This window comes from Vicugna pacos, chromosome 1 (genome assembly GCF_048564905.1).
Source record: "Vicugna pacos chromosome 1, VicPac4, whole genome shotgun sequence".
Taxonomy (NCBI): Eukaryota; Metazoa; Chordata; class Mammalia; order Artiodactyla; family Camelidae; genus Vicugna; species Vicugna pacos.
In genome coordinates, this window is record NC_132987.1 from 17,687,220 (window position 1) to 17,704,004 (window position 16,785).

Consider the following 16,785-nt stretch of genomic DNA (forward strand, 5'->3'; position numbering starts at 1 on the left):
CTCTCCGCACAAGCATACTTATTCTTATTCAAAGCTAGATATAATTGTGAAAGTAAATTGCTTTTCAGGAGAACCAAATCAGTGGCTAATTCTGAAAGCCACTGCTAGTAACCTCTGAATACTTATCTTAGTGATAGCTATAAGTGTTGTAAGTTAAATCCTTCTTCTGCGATACTTCTGCTGTTATTGGAGTTAGAATATCCCAAATTAACTTCATTTAAACTTAGATATTTTGTTAACTTTATATATTATTTTTAATTTTTTTCCTTTTTATTGTGGAAAATTTCAAACATAAAAAAGTACAGAGAAAAGTCTATAAAGAACTCCAATGTGCCCAGCACATTTACTTACTCACTGCTTTAACGTTTACTTATTCATTCAGCCATGTATTTTTGAAACAATTTTGTAGGTATTTAAAAAAATATCTGGCTTACTGTCTGCATGTATTAGATAGTTTTCTTTGACTGTTAAATTAACAGAACCTCAGATAAGGGAGTGGCTAAACCTTCTCCCTTAAGATAAGTGAGTGTTGTCTTCTTTTCCCCCATAAAATGTTAAAGACAAGCAGAGTTGTTTTGTTTTGTTTTGTTTAAAGCTTTAAAAAACAAGCAAAAACTTACTCTCTGCCATCTTATTCCAGTTTAACTTACATGTGTAGAGCTGGAGCAATTCGGACAGATGACAACTGTATTGTACTAAAGGTGAGCTGATTCTTTCTAAAAATATGAAATTACCCAGTCATACAAGTGTTGAATATAAATATTGATATTCCTGTTTCTTTTTACACATTTATCACTGTAGTATATGTGCATACCATGAAATAATATTAAAACAGCATGCTTTTCAGTGGGATGATGTAGTTTTAAAAAATTGGTTTTAAATGTGTTTTTAAAGTCAAAGTAAATAACGCTTTCCTTTTCAAACCTTTTCATTTTTATGGTAATTAGGAGGATGTAAAAATTGTAAAAATATGTAAAATTCAAGTTAAATGAAAATATACATTAGTCCTTGATTTTCATTAAGTTTGCAACAATTTTGTAGGCAAGCAGTTCACTAACAAAGACTTTTATCACCTTCATGGCAGATAATCAAAAGGCATAATGAGAAAGAATAAGTAAATAACACATGAAAACAGTCTTCATTATTGTGATGTATCAAATGCAACTGAAATTCAGAAAAACCCAGATAAAAGACTAGCCCTAAAAGTCTTAAGGACTGGATTCTGGTTTTAGCACTTCCACCACTGACTGGGTTAGTAGCCTTGGGCACATCCTTTATCCTTTTGGTGCTTCAGACTCGTAGTTAACTGGAAAGCAATAATTCCATAGGGTATTGTGAGAATAGCAATATATTAAATACATTAAGCATCTCATTAGTTATAAAGAACAGAACAAGTATAAATGATAGTGTGTCGTTTTATGAAGGAGGTGAAAGACTTACATGTGGAGAACTACAAAACATTGATTAAGGAAATTAAAGATGATTTAAAGAATTGCAAAGAAATCCCATACTCTTGGATTGAAAGAATTAATATTGTTAAAGTGGTCATACTGCCCAAAGCTATCTACAGATTTGATGCGATCCCTATCAAGTTACCCAGGACATTTTTCACAGAACTAGAACAAATAATCCTAAAATTTCTATGGGATCACAAAAGACCCAGAATTGCCAAAGCAATACTGAAGAAAAAGAACAAAGCTGGAGGAATAACCCTCCCAGACTTCAGATAGTGTGTCATTTTATGAATATGAGCTCTCTCATTATCAGTGTTCAAAATGAACCCAAGGGTAAAAGAACATTAAGAAGATTAATGTTTCCTTTAGTCTTTGGTGAAGCAAGACAATTCATTTAATGAGATCTGAGGGCCCTAAGTAAACAGCACTGCACAGAGTACTAAGGGCTTCCGTGCCCTTACTTAACTGCTCTGCCCCTCCTTTTCTTTCTCATTGCCAAACTAGGTTAATGGTATCTTCTTTATATAGTAGTTGTGAGCTTTAAATTCAATAATCCATGAATTCATGGTATTGATAAATGTTGGTAACTGTTCAAAGGAAAATAAGAATAAGGCTTTCTCCTTGGAAACCTAGGGTGTATTTTAAAGTCTGAAACAGCCTGATAGGAAATCAATACTGAACAGTAAAGTGCTAAACTCTGTGGTAAAACAATAATAAGAACTTAGAAAAGAACAAGGCATGGTTGACTGGTAGTTGAGGAAGGCTTCCTGTAAGTCTAACATTTCAGTTTCTATTTCCACATTATCCTTTAAAGTGAATTCATCAGCCTTAGAAATATAAATATATGGGATATTTTTATTGAGAACCTAATGTGGATAAATTACGAAGATCAGTGCCAAGATTTTTGAAGGACCTCAGAAGTAAAATTGGATTAGTAGATTTCACAGTCATTGTAGGGAGTTATTTGGAGAACCTAGGAACTGTGATTGATGCATTTCACTTGGATTATAGAACTGGTGGAATCTGAGTAATGGTAAGATGACTGAATTTTTAAAGGTGTATTTTGTTTTTGCAACTGTAGGTATTAATCTCTAAACAAAAATTAAAAGTCATCCTAGCCATATCACTCATTAAGGAAAAAATAGCATACTTTTTCTAAGGCAAAATCATTCCTGATTTAACTTTTGGGTGTCTTTTAATATTAGTATATATTTATTAATATATCAAATTAATATATAAACAGGGCAGAAACATCAGAAATGATTTATTAGGGATTTTTAAATGTCTTTTGTAAGGTTGTATAATAAACTTCAGTCTTATAAATTACAAAAAGCCTAATTGGAGTTTGTATTAATGTGCTTTGATTGTATGATTATAGTGTGCCAGCATAAGTGATTAATATGCACTGAATTTTGTTTGTTTTTGCATTCCTCAAAGAAACCTTTTGTCCTCTGAAAGTCTTTATTGAAACATTTGTTCACACACATGACTCCCAGTAAAAACCATTGGGTTGATTCAACCATATGATCTCCATCATGCTTTTTGCCTTTACCAAAAAGCAAATAATTAATTTCATTGCCTTACAGACATTGCCTTGCTTGGTTCGAATGTGCAGCAAAGAGAGATTACTAGAGGAGAGAGTAGAAGGAGCTGAGACACTTGCCTATCTGATTGAACCAGATGTTGAGCTACAGAGAATCGCGAGCATTACTGATCACCTCATTGCCATGCTTGCTGACTATTTCAAGTATCCCAGCTCAGTGAGTGCCATCACTGATATTAAAAGGGTATGTTCTCTTTTCATTTTTAGCAGCTTAAGAGGGATTGATTTTCTTACTGTTCACCACTTTGAACCAATTGATAATTACAGTTCAAAGTCCTTTTAAATAAAGGAATCTTTTACCTTTGGTAACATAGGTGATGTTGCTTTATGTGTTTATGAATCCAGTTTATTTTATGTTTATTGTCAGAAGTTTTTTAGGAAGGAGGTAATCAGAAAAGAAGAAAATTGCATCCCTAATTCCCAATTATCCTCAAAATAGTGGGGTCTCTAAGCTGGTTATTGACATTATATTAACATCATCTAATCCTATTCAAGGTCCCAGAATCATCTCTGTTGCTATGTTCTCATTCTTTGGATCAGGAGTAATGTTTTCTTCCAAGTGACTGAGTGGCCTTATTTTACTCTCCACCACTGTCTTTTTCTTTTGCTACCTTTTTCCCCCTAATTTTTGCCATCTTCTCTTTCCTTTCTGCAGTTTCATACTGTGCTTTGTGTCTGCTATTGACAGCTAAAGCACCATTTAACTTCCAGCTTGAGACCATCAGGGACCAAATTGTGCTAACTTTTTCTCAAAATAGAAATTCCTTAGAACAGATAGATATTCCTTTTGGTTTCGTTTTGCTCAACCTGTTTGTCATATTCATTTCTCTAATCATGAGAGATAAATACTCTATTAGAGAAAATTTATTTAAGGAAGTCATGGTAGTGAGAGCATTGCCTTCTATTTAGTAACCAATTCTGTTTCACAAATGTGACTGTATTTTTATGATGCCGCTATTCTCAATGGTAAAATTTTTTGAACTGTTGTCTTGACCTCTCCCATACCCGAGTTCTAGAAAACTTCATCTGGTAGGCAGCTGTTCATTGGGCATTTAACACTGAAAAAAACCAAGCAAACGAACTATTAAGGGTATACCTTTTCTCTGACTCAGACAGTACCTAAAATAATCTTCACTGATATTTGTGTTAATGTACACTGCTCTTTCTGTATTAAAGTTCTGTGCCTGCTCTTTCCTCAGTAGTATTTTTCCAGTAGAAGTGATGGGTTATATTGAACCACTTGCCTTGTCTGTTTTCCCTCTGGCAACTCACTCACACTAACATAGTACCTCACAGTCCAAAGATAAATGAGCAAGTCCTAACTATGGCCTCATGAGCATCCTTAGTTGACTGTCCCATCAAGGCAAATAGGACACTTTGATGGACATGAGAGTGAGGAAACATGGTTATAAGAACTTCTAGCCCATGCATGTGCAAATCATTTAACTAGTATATAGATTATTCCTTACATTAGGATTTTTCCACTTTTTTCCCCACAGTAAAACTGGAATAATAATTTTTAAAAATTATCTCCTGGATTTGAATATTAGTTTATTTTGTCATCTTTATTTTTGATGATGGATTATCCAGTGGTTTCCCACAAGTATAGGTACTAGACCCATAAGAGAGGAATTTTTACATGTTAATAAATGTGTGATTTTCATGATATATTAGTCCAAGTCAATATTCTAATATATGATGTGACTAGAAAGTAGTTAAGACATAAGAAGAGATACTTTAGAACTTACACGTGAAAGCGAGTGTTGTGTATTGGGAGTTTCTTCCCATTATCCGTCAGTGCTGCTTTGACCACAGTATTTTTGAAGCTTCTCTTAAGAATTGCCTTAAGAACCACCCCAATTGAGTTTCAGTGTTTTTACTGTGGTATTTTTGTTGTTGTTACTCTAAATGATGTTACCCAGCTGGATTTCCCCATCTTCACACACCAGTGACATTTAACTTAAAACTCTCTTAGTTGATGAAGATATATAATTGGCAGGGTTTTCTTGCTAGTATGCCACTCAACTCTTTAGGAATTCTCAAAAGAGGGTGTCATAGTATTCTGAACAACACCTATGTCTTTGTGTAAGGGTAAACCTTTCCAAGGCAACTCATTTGGAAAAAGTTGTCATCATTTAGATAAGCAAGTTGTATCTCTTAGTTATAAAATTATTTACTTTACTGATATGCCTTGTGTATTTACTGGTTTGTATTTAGTCACTAGAAGTATCCTGGGAATATGCTTCTCTTTTATTTTTATGGTAGTTTGGTGATAAATCAGGTATATGGAAGAGTTGTTAACTGAGAAAGCCAGTTAATGCTATGGAAAGATAGCATTAATTGTTTACCAGTAAGTAATTTTAATGAATTTATCCCAAAAAAAAGCCCCCTCTGAACATAATTCTTCGATAGCCATAATAGATAATAATGATTACCATGATCTCTTGTTTATTAAGGATTTTCACAAAAATTTCCCTGTTTCTAAAAGCTTTTTAAATGCTGAAATTTGGCTAGCACTAACCTTAATGTTTGGGAAAACTTTCTAAATATTGTTGCAATAGCACTCTAGTTATCAGCTATATCCTAGGGCTCGAAAGGCCCGAGTGTGCCTTGATTTGGGGGAGACCATTTCAGAGAGCTGGGACAAGCAAGCATCGGTGCCGCTAAAGCTACCATCTCAAAACACTGAATTTTTAGGGCTCAAAGGTTCACAAAGGTTTTTCATATACCGGTGTCAGATGTTGTGGTGTTCACTTTTAGACAGAAGCAGACTGCAGGAATTCCAGGACACATTGACACAAACACACATCAACTCAATTAGTTTTTTTGAAAATTTAATCATGGGATAGGTTGGAACTTACCTTTTTTTTCCCCTCCCATAGCTTGATCATGACTTAAAGCATGCTCACGAACTTCGCCAGGCTGCATTCAAGCTCTATGCCTCTCTCGGAGCAAACGATGAAGACATCCGGAAGAAGGTGAGTCTGGGAGAGGGGCGTCCCCCAGTCCTGACAGCCAGCAGGCAGGGAGTGACATCAACCTGAAAATCGTGGTGAAGAGCACTAACAGTGACTGTTTGACTATAATAAAACAGAGTGACTAAAGGCATAATTGAAGAATGAATGGGACCCGGATTTGGGGGTCGTTTGTTTGTTTTTAGAACATAGAGTGGCATGGCCGTGCTGGAATGACAAATAACTGGCGTGCTTTTTTGTGTCATTAATATGGATTATTATGTTGCACATTTTTTGCATGTGTTCTGATAAAAATCAATTCTAGCACTGTGAAGCTTCAGACACCTTGAAAGACCTAACACTAGAATTGTAAATGTTATTTATGAAAATACTTTCCAATGCCATTGAGAAATTCAAATCTCTATTGTATATTGTTCTTTGATATGTGGCTTAGTTATGTTTTGATTTTTTTTTGCTACTGTGCAAGATTGATGTGAATAAAATCTTTGTGGAATAATGATTTTATGTTTAGTGAGTGGTCATCTGAATTTTCCAGCTCCAAAATATGTATCACTGGTATAGCACCTTATGTTACTACAGCCTAGTCCAACACTGAGCTCATGTTCTGTATGAGAATAGTTCTAAGCAGGGAGTAAGGTATAGTGGTAAGCTCTGATTTGGCTTCCTCCACAAACCAAAAGGCTGGAGCTTACCACTCAAAAATATGTATAATCTAATAAATTATACACAAGGCTTTTAGGAACATCAGTAAATTAATTCATGTTCTGTCTTGGTGAGCCATAGCAGAAAGAGCAAATTGTGCGTTATTTACTGAACCTGGCAATTTACTAAATCTCCCCATCCTATATTGGTATTTTAAGGAGCCCTGTGAGAGAAAGCACAAAGTATTAGAATTTTAATATGATTTGGAGAAGTACTTTGGGCTTGTAGAGAGAGAAGTATGGAATTAACTGCAGGTTTATTGAAATAAATGGAACCATTCTAGAAGAAAATTGAAACTGATAGCAGTAAGATTAGGTATGTAAGTAGCTTTGTTTTAAAATCAGTGCAGAAAACACAACTACGCTGAATGTTTTCCATGTACCTCAATTTAGTTCAGTTAACAAGATGTTTTTGACTTGAATTGTTTTAGTGAATATCTATGGAAATCTTTTTTGACACCATTGAGCTTTCATTTGTAAACTGTTACTTCAAGGCACACGTACTAGTGCTATGATATTCCCAATGTCTGAACATGAGTTATAGATGCTGACATTGATGTCCCGTTTAGTTCAGGTACATGGTGTATTGCAAGGGAAGAGGCTTTTATGGCAACTCATGTAGATAAAACATTTTTAAAAACTTGACATGGACTGTATAACTTAAATACGTAATAATTTGTTTGGGGATGGTTATTAGGGCCCATTGGAAAGAGAAGTATTTTACCCATTCTTTTAGCTCAAGAAGGCTTGCCATGGACTGAAAGGGAGATAGATAGATGGACCATAATGGGGGGAAATAGGATGTCCATTTGTACTTCTTTGTACTTTTTTGTTAATAAACTATTGTTTTGGAATTAATGACTTTAATTTGTGATATCGTGTTCTAGAAATACTTGCAACGTAACAGTCTGATGATCCAGTAGTCTATTAAAACTTGTATTTATGTATAATTTCCTGGTAAGGCTAAATCCTGATAATTTCTGTAGAAGTATAACAAATAAAGAATAAGTTATAATTTATAGTTTTTTTGTGTGTGCTGAAGAAAAGATACTGTGATATTCTTATGTAATGGGGATTATGTAGGGTTTTTAGGAAGATATTTAATTTCTGGGAAATTAAGTGAATAATTTACAGTTCATAGCAACTGCTGAAGAGAGAAATTGTAAAATGGAAAATATAAAGTAATTTTGTGATAAAATCTGCATGAAAATGATTCTTAGGAGTGGAGAATTCTTATTTTCAGTGTATAAATGATGATAAATGATAACTCTTCCTTTGAATGCATTTATTTCCATTCTATTTTTTGTTGAAATAATTATTTGGGTAGATTTTAATTTACTTTCTCCATGAAATATTTATTTACCTTTTACACTTATGCCTTATGAACTTTGATTGTATTTCTTTCTTTTTTTTTTCTGGTTTAGATTCTTGAATTACAATGTTATTATTGTTTTATTTTTTAATGCAGTTTTTATACTTGCTGAGATGGAATTTCAGTTTACTGAGTTAATGAGTGGAGAATCTCTGAAAGATATTTCAAGGACTATAGACGTATTTCCACCCCACTCCCACCCCCTCTACCCAAGCCCTCACCAAACAGAAGCAACAAAAAGGCTTTTTGTTTGTTTCAGGATAAAAATATGAAATGTTCAGATGGCCTGCCTTTTAAATTGAAAATGGGAATGTAATTCAATAAATGCAGGAAATAACATATATCCCATTGCCCTATTCTGACCAGTTAAGGAAATGAGGCAGGATAAAGAAGAGAAAACTAAAGCAAAGAGATGGAGACAGTGAGGGGTATACACAGCAGTGAAGGAGAAAGAAACAGGCCTTTTCTCCTTATAGAATTATGTGTTTCTCTATCCTATTGCTTCTAAAGACGTCTGAAGGTCTGCTGTGATTTCATTTCTTGATACCTTCTCTCTGGGCCACACAAAATTAAGCTGAAGACTGAATATGACCTGTAGGTCAGAGATTTATCACTCCTGCTTTGAGGCAGTGTTGATGTGTTCCCATTAAAAGAAACCAACTATATAACGGTCCCTGGAACCTAATAAGCACTCAGTAAATATTGTTACATGAATACAGAGAGATAAATATAGAAATGAAGATGCAGAAATCATACACAGAGTGACATTTCCTTTAATATACCTGGATCTTTCTGTATCCTTTTGTGCAGACAAAGTTGGTATCCTAATTCCTAGCTTGGCGTCCTTTATCACTTTGTGACATAACACTCTGTGACCTACAAATTACCTGATTTCCTGTGGTGTCCTGTCAGTGAAAGAGGGTGGAAAGAGCCCTGCGGTGAGAGTGGAAAACATTACCATTGGCTGTGACATGAAGAGGGAGAAGAAGCCCAAGAAAAGATGAAGGACCACTCAGCTTGACAACAGATGTGGCCTGGCTATATTAAACTTAGAATAATTCAAGGATTTTGATTAGGGAAAGCAAGGGCAGAGGTAGGAATTGAGAGCTCGGTGAAAGAAGGATCTGGAGCACATTAGCAGTAACTGAAGTGACGGCAATGCCAGGTTAAAAACTAGCTGTCATCTCTGCCATAGGGACAGCCTAGTTTCTGATGATAGCCTTTACCAGTATATTAAAGCTGACTAGGAAGCATACATTCAGTTAATGGGACAGTAAAAAAGAAAGAAGTTAAGATAACCAACAAATTATTTCAAGTAGTGGCATCCCAGTTAAAACCCCAGTCAGCTGGTTAAGTTGTGCAGGGACAGCAGTGGCAAACAACCCTTAGTTGTGCAGCCGATTGTTTTATAGCAAAGAGTTGCTTTTATAGAGACCGTCACTTTCTTGCCACCTGTTGATCATCAGTTAGGTTGGAAATTTAAAAAGATTGTCTTTCTTTTACTATCTTCAAGGAACTTGTAGAATTTATTAGAAATAGTTAGAAAATGTAAATGGAGGAAAATTGGAAGTATTAAATATAAATAACGCTCGGTGGTGAAGTAGCACAGGGATGGGCACGGGGCGCGCAAATTAATAAATTGAATAGGATGTTAAAAAATAAAACACATTACAAATGTTAAGTGTAGTACTTATTGTAGTCTTCGCTCCTTTGAGATACCTGACTAATGGAGCCTTTCAAAAAGCTTTCCTCTTGGACTTTGAGTACTTATGTTTTAGCTGGATATCCCTTTTGAAGAACTAGAATGTAAGCTCCATGAGGGCAGGGATTTTTTTTAATGTTTTGTTCCTCACTGTATTCCCAGCATCTACAGTACTATTGGATGCATAGTTGGCATTTAATAAATATTTGAAGAATGAATGGGTGAATGAAAAAAATGCATGGACAAATGGATAAATGAATCATATTGCAAAATTGTGTTGTTAAGCACCGTTAATGGTGTTACATACGGACCTCTCTGCATTAAGAACTTTCATAACTTTACTAGCAATTCTGCAGGTATATGAAGAGAGGAGATTTAAAATAGAGGAACTTTATGTATCTGATCATATAGACAAGGAGTTTCACTATACTTAGCATAGAGAAAATGCAGGAAGTTCCCATTTTCAAGAGGCAGACAGTCCCAAGGATGTGTCTTCTACTCACTCTGATATAGGACAAAGAGAACATATTTTGTGGTATGGTACTTGTTTAACTTTGAAATTATTTCTTCATTTTTTTCCTTTCTAAATGTGTGATTTTTAAAAATGTATAGCATTCACCAGTGTGAATCTGGACCAGTTTTTTTCCCCTGAGGATAAAAGTATGATTTGGTTTATAGAAATTAGCCCAAGTCTCCGGAATCAACTATTCTGTAAAGTGATATACACCTGTATAAAGTATTATATTCCCAACTAATGAATCTCAGATTTTTATGAAAATCATAATTAATAAAGGCCAGTAATTTAATTCAGTTCTACATAGACTGAACTGCCTACGTTGTATGAACATTGTCAAGAGGGTGGAGGGAAGGGGTAAATAGTAAGATGAGATAAAGAGCAATAAAGACATAGCCTTAATACTCAGCATTTATAATAAAACCTCAGTATGTCAGAAAAAAGGAATAGCCAGTAAGAATTTGCTAGGGGCTCAAAGAATTATTTGAAACCAGTTAAAATGAACATAGTGGTATCAGTGGAGCTATCTTTGAATCAATTTGGAAATTACTAACTTAATATTTTTGTCATTTTTAATGTTTTCTAAGTGCCTTTTATTTTATATCTTCAAGAATTTAAAACATAAAATCTTAACTTTTTGTTCCATTGGGGGGAAAATGCCATCTAGTCACAGTGGTTTTTACATAACATATGTGAAGAAGGTAGCCAAGGGTAGGATGTTTTTTCTTTTTAAATTGAACAATTTTTTTTTTTTACTGAACAATTTTTTTTGAGTGGTATAGGCAGAAAAAAAATTTAAAAGGAAAAGAAAGAAGAATGAGAATTTTTCTTCTACCCTCTTCTTCTTAGCAAAGAAAGTTATATTTGCAAGGACATTGTGAGGATGAGATAATGTATTTAAAATATTTATCATGGTGCCTGTAGGTGCTCAATAAATGGAAGCATTTATTAGAATATCTTAAAAGGCTTCATTGGAAGATTCAAAATAGATACATATTTTTAAGTGCATTAGGAGAAAATCCGAACAATGTTGGGGTATAAATAAAAGAGGTTTAAAGTGAAGGCAGTGATTTTATGCTATAAATTTCCAAGACTATTTGTTATTCATTCTAGTCAAAAGAATACTTATATTTCAGAAGCATAGGCTCTTTCTTTAGTTTATCTGTATTTAATGACAAAATGTCTTCTTACTCTTACAATTATACTTTAAAATGTATTTAAAATACTCATTTTCAAAACTTTTTGTTGCTGTAGCATGCCCTCTGAGGCACAAAATATAATTTTGCTTTTCTTAGAGTTAATTAGAACGTACAATATAAGTCAGTATGTTGGTTAAAATCATAGGTAGTAGTTGTCTTGAGAAAAGCGAGGCCAAATTCTGTCTAACTTTGGTTATCTAATATTACTGTCAGTGGTTACTACAGATGTCATTTCTCCAGTCACTATTCATATGAAATTGTATCCCAAATACATGTGTTCAAATTTTGGACAAACGTAAATTTCCTATATTTTTGAAGTTATACGATTTTAAAATGTATTTGTAAATTTAGGTCAGTTTTTCTTAATGTCTTTCTGCTCTCTCAGAAACTTGATAAATACCTCACTTTGAACATTTTTATCATTTATTATAGCATGATTTTATTACTAGTTGGTCTGTGTAATGGCGTATTTGTACCATGAAGTTACATATTTAAATATTTTGCAAAGTTCAATAATTCTAAATGGTTATTTAAAAGGTACACTGTCAAAATTCTGTGTTTGTCTCTGCCATGATATCAGGCAGATGCGAAGAATTATTTCTAAGCCTTAGCCTATGTGTTGAAACAAATGCCTGGAATATTTTTGAAGGTTTTCGATGGTACCACAGAAGTAGCACCCTTCAGGACTTGGTTCTGCTACCAAATAACAACAAATTCATTCAGAATTCCTTGACTCAATCTGTGGTTAAATTGTTAGTTGTCGTCTGAAAGCTAATCTACCAAAGAATTTTAAATGAACTCTGCAGCATTGATTCATGATGGTAAGTATTTTTAAAGAGTTCACCATGACAGGACCAGGTTTTGCCACTTGCCCACAGTATTGAGACCCTTGGCCTTCAGCTTACTGAAAGAAGCAAACCTGGGAGTGATAATGCTATATGCAGAATAGAGGTATTTATAAAATCAAGTAATGAATTTTTGTTTCAGAATTTCATTAAATGGAGAGATAAAATTGAGTATTATATTTATGATATCGTAGTTGCTTACATCATTGAATTACAATTCTTGTTTTTTTAAAATAGGAAGTACATATTGGTTGTTTTGTTAATTGTTTAATAATCAAGACACATGTCTTATAAACCAGGAAATGGGCTAAAATATGGTCTGTATTAGATCTGTAGAGCTAAAATTAGTGACTTAGTTGGATTTTCAAGAATATTCTATCTGGGTAGGAATGAAATGTTCGGGGTGATATAATATTTGTGGAATAGTAGACATTGAGAAGATTGAGTTTGTAATAAAGAACCAGAATCATTGGTATGCTCTTTCCTATGATTAAAATGCTAGCACAGGAGTCAGCAAACTATATCCTCTGGGTACTCACTGCCTATATAATAATTCTGTAGCCTGTGAGCTAAAATGGTTTTTGCATTTTTAAATGGTTGGAAGAGGGGGAGAACCGTAAGAAGAATAATAGAATAAAATTTCCTGACATGTGAAAAGTAAATCAAATTCAAATTTGTGTCCATGGACTATGATTGACAAAAAGTCTATGAAGTTTTATTAGAATACAGCCATGTTGATTTGCTTTACGCTGCCTACGGCTGTTTTGCACTACAGTGGCAGGTTGAGTAGTTGTTTGCACAGTCATATGGCCCACAAAGCCTAAAATATTTACCATCTGGCCCTTTGCAGAAAAAGTTTGCTCACCCTGTGCTAAGCTGCATAGCTAAACAAAAATGACCATAAATGAGTTTGGTAAGAAGCTTCATTTCCCACTTGCCTCTTTGTACTAGGCTATAGAAAGAAGTGGGGCCCTACCGAAGCCGGGGAGAGGGAGGTCAGTTGTCTGAGTTCCTGAAAGAGAGGCATTATCAAGTGTTGACAATATGACATCGTCACTGGATTCTTTTCCTACATGTTGGTCCCCTTATTTGAATGATTTTGGCATGTCACAGACCCCGGACAAATTGGATAATAACTATGGATTTTGGATATGTTTGGAAACATTATTAGATTCTATGTATTAATTAGCAGAATGGCCTGAATAAAGATTTTTCACCATGCCAAAGAGAAAAATTAAGATCTAGTTAAAAATTAAGAAAAAGAAAGATATTTGCTTTCCCTTATTAAGCAAATATCTCCTCAGTCTTTGCTCTACAAAGCACTGTTAGGTGGTGTGGGGGCATGTAAAAATCTTATAATTCAGATATTTACATCAAGAGGGAGTCTGTTTGGGAAACCTAATGTAACAAAACTACCATTTATTGAGCACTTACTATGTGTGGGCACTGTGCTAATAATAAGCATTAGCACGTTATCTCCCTTAAACTGTACACAGCCTTGGAAGATAGCTAGCTGTTGCAGATCAGAAAACAAGCAGTTTTTGGCAAAACCACCCAGCTAATAAGTGACAGCCCCTACATCATGTCCCAGTCTCTCTGACTCCAAAACCTATGCTGTTAACCATTTTATTACTTTACTCATATAAAGTTAAATGCCATTACTAGAGCCAAATCATGATGTGGAATGGCAAGAAGTTTCACAGGAGGATATGTTATAGCCTGAAATAGTTGAAAAAGAAAATGCTGAGAATTCAGAGAACTTAATAGTTTGTATTAGGTGTTTAAAAGCATCAGATTCAGTAAATGTGTCTTTTTCTCTCGTAGTTTTTGGTCCCAAGTGGATGATGAGCTGCATTAATTATGTCCATTTATTCATCTGTCACTTATAATCTACCTCCTCCTGTGTGCCCAGGGATGAAGCAGAAGACTGGTGTGTGTACCCTTTGGGAGCTTACAGTTTAAAGTAGCTAAGGAATGAGACACTAAATTGCTATGCAGTAATCCCAGGGCCTTGTGTGTGTGTAGAAAGTCTTACCTGCATTGAAAGTCGGTTTTGCCGTGATCAGTACACGCAGATATGACTAAAATAAGGCTGTAATTGAAGCCTATTATGAGTGAGTCTGGAAGAGTCCGTCTACTATAAAGTTTACAACAAGCATTCTCACCCTTTCCTTCCAGAATATTAAGATAAGTTGTTTCAGAAATTTTGACCCACAAAATGAAAAATCGCCATATCTGTTTTCCTTCTGTATCGATTAGAAATGTTTTTCTAAGGCCACTGTCTAGATGTGACTACACTGTAAATTACTGTTCTAGAAAGGAAGCATCCAGAGTTAATGATGTCATACAGGTACTGTTTCAGAATTTTATTTTATAGACAGCTTCCTTATGGGATAGATTTAAACTTGAGGCAGCATTTTGAAATCCTTGGGTCTTTTAGCTATAATGTTCATAACTAGAATGTAAGCCCCATAGAATTGGTACCTGGTAGATAGCAGATACTGTGCTTGTATTTATTGAGTAAATTGTGTTATGTCTGGACATTAGAATTCAGCCAGCCAGCCTGTTGGATAGTTAAGACCGTTGCATGCACGACCATGTGTAGAGGAGTCAGGGCTGAGCAGGGCCATTGTGTTGTACAGTTCTTGGGGCAGGGCATCATTCAGATCCCTGGAAAGCAGTAAGAGATGGAGGGGAAGTTTTTGGTTTGTTGTTTGAATAGTTATTTATAACTGTTTTATTTATGTGCTAAAATAAAAGAGTATAATTCAGCATCTGTTTAAACAGGTTCTATTCTGCCACTAAGCTAATGATTGAACTTTAAAAATTGAACTCTTATGTGGAGAAATATTGTTTTGTTAGAGGAAGTGTTGATCTATTTTTAGACATTGTAAGTATTTCTCACACAATGTCTTTATATTTTGTTTTTAGGAGAAGTCAGGCCAAAAGAGTTCTCCTACTTTTCCTTAAAGTGTAGAAAAGTTTAGAACTTTGAGTGTTTCTTCTAAACATTTAACATAAGTGAAGTTACCCAGCTATTAAGAAGATTAAAAGGTCTTGAGGTAGAAATTACAAAATACCACTTAAAGAGGCTTTTTAAAGAGCAGGAATTAAATATGGAAGCTTAAAAATGCACCTACCATTAGAACCCCCTCCTCTTCATTCTCCACTCCTAAAGTGAAATGATTCTGCTCCCAGGCTTAGACCTGCAGGACAGGTTATTAGATGTTAATTTCAGTTCAGTGCCTTCAAGAGAAAGGACCAGAAGTAGGCCCTGTAGGTCAACTCTTAGGATGTTTTGTTTTTCAGTTTTCTGGCTGAAAGGACGTGTAATTTCCCCAAACCCCTTGCCTTCCAAGATTGTGGTGTTAGAGAAATTTGGTAGGAATGTGGGAGTGGAGAGTAATGGAAGACTGAGAGAACGGAAGAAATGCTTTGTAAAATGTTTACTGAGACTCCAGAATATAGCGTTTTGATCAGTGATCTGTCCTAAGAGAAGCTATGTATCTTTAAGGAAAAAAAAAAAGAGCCTTTGGTAAAAACTACCCTTTATTTTTTAAATATTTGCTAGAGGAAAATGTCAATCTTAATATCGGAGCAGCAGCAAAGATACTACATAGACTAGGCTGTGGCTGGGAAAACCTGCAGTGCTCATCCAGAGCAGACAGGGCTTGAGGCCTGAGAACAGTAGGATACTAGTTCTGTTTAGTTGATGTCTGCTGGAGCTAGATCCTGATTCTAGACTGGAGATCAGATTATAAGGGAATTATTTGAATTTATAAGTCAGTGGGACTCTCTCAGTTTCTTCACAGTGTTCTCTTAACTTACCTTTTCGCCATTGACTTGCATCCTCTCTGACCTTTGGCATTTATGCTCCTAGCCCAAACTGAATGACTGATTTGTCACCGTCTCTCTTGGAGGCCCTGTGAGTTGTACCTTTTCTTTTTCACTTGTCCATCCAGTTTATTAGTGATGACCTCTTTTGCCTCATACGGCATAAGCTGATCTTTATTGGCCTAGGGCGTCTGTATATAATCTGTAGTTCCCAGAGCACTGACAGCTTTTTAAGTTCTCTAATTTGCAAAGTCAGGTCTCAACTTAATTACTAAGGCTAAGCTAAAATCTCATCTTTAAGCACAGCGAGTAGAAAGGACCTCACGCTGGAAATAAGAAAATCCAGTGAAGTCCCAGTTCTGTCCCAGTTTGCCTAGAGAACCTGGGCCAGTGACTTAATCTTCCTGAATTTTGAGATCTTATTGATCAACCAAAGAAGTTGGATAAGTTTATTTCTAAGACCTCTACAGATTTTAACATTATCCAGCTAAAAATTAACAGCTGTAAATGCACTTAGTTCTTTCAGAGAGTCGTGTGCTGCCTGCCATTAATGCCATGCGGAAGAATGCAGTGAGAGAATGGTTTC

The 16,785-nt window shown here is 35.0% G+C and overlaps 1 protein-coding gene across 3 annotated transcripts in view; it reads left to right on the forward strand.

Moving 5' to 3' along the window:
- Positions 1 to 16,785, forward strand: part of ARMC8 (armadillo repeat containing 8) — a 95,786-nt gene that overhangs the window by 45,810 nt on the left and 33,191 nt on the right. For all 3 annotated transcript variants that reach the window (XM_015249345.3, XM_006216055.4, XM_031678157.2), the window contains 3 exons: positions 641 to 701; positions 3,041 to 3,241; positions 5,940 to 6,035. In XM_015249345.3, the coding sequence (XP_015104831.1) occupies positions 641 to 701; positions 3,041 to 3,241; positions 5,940 to 6,035 (358 nt within the window). The remainder of the gene's footprint in view (positions 1 to 640; positions 702 to 3,040; positions 3,242 to 5,939; positions 6,036 to 16,785) is intronic.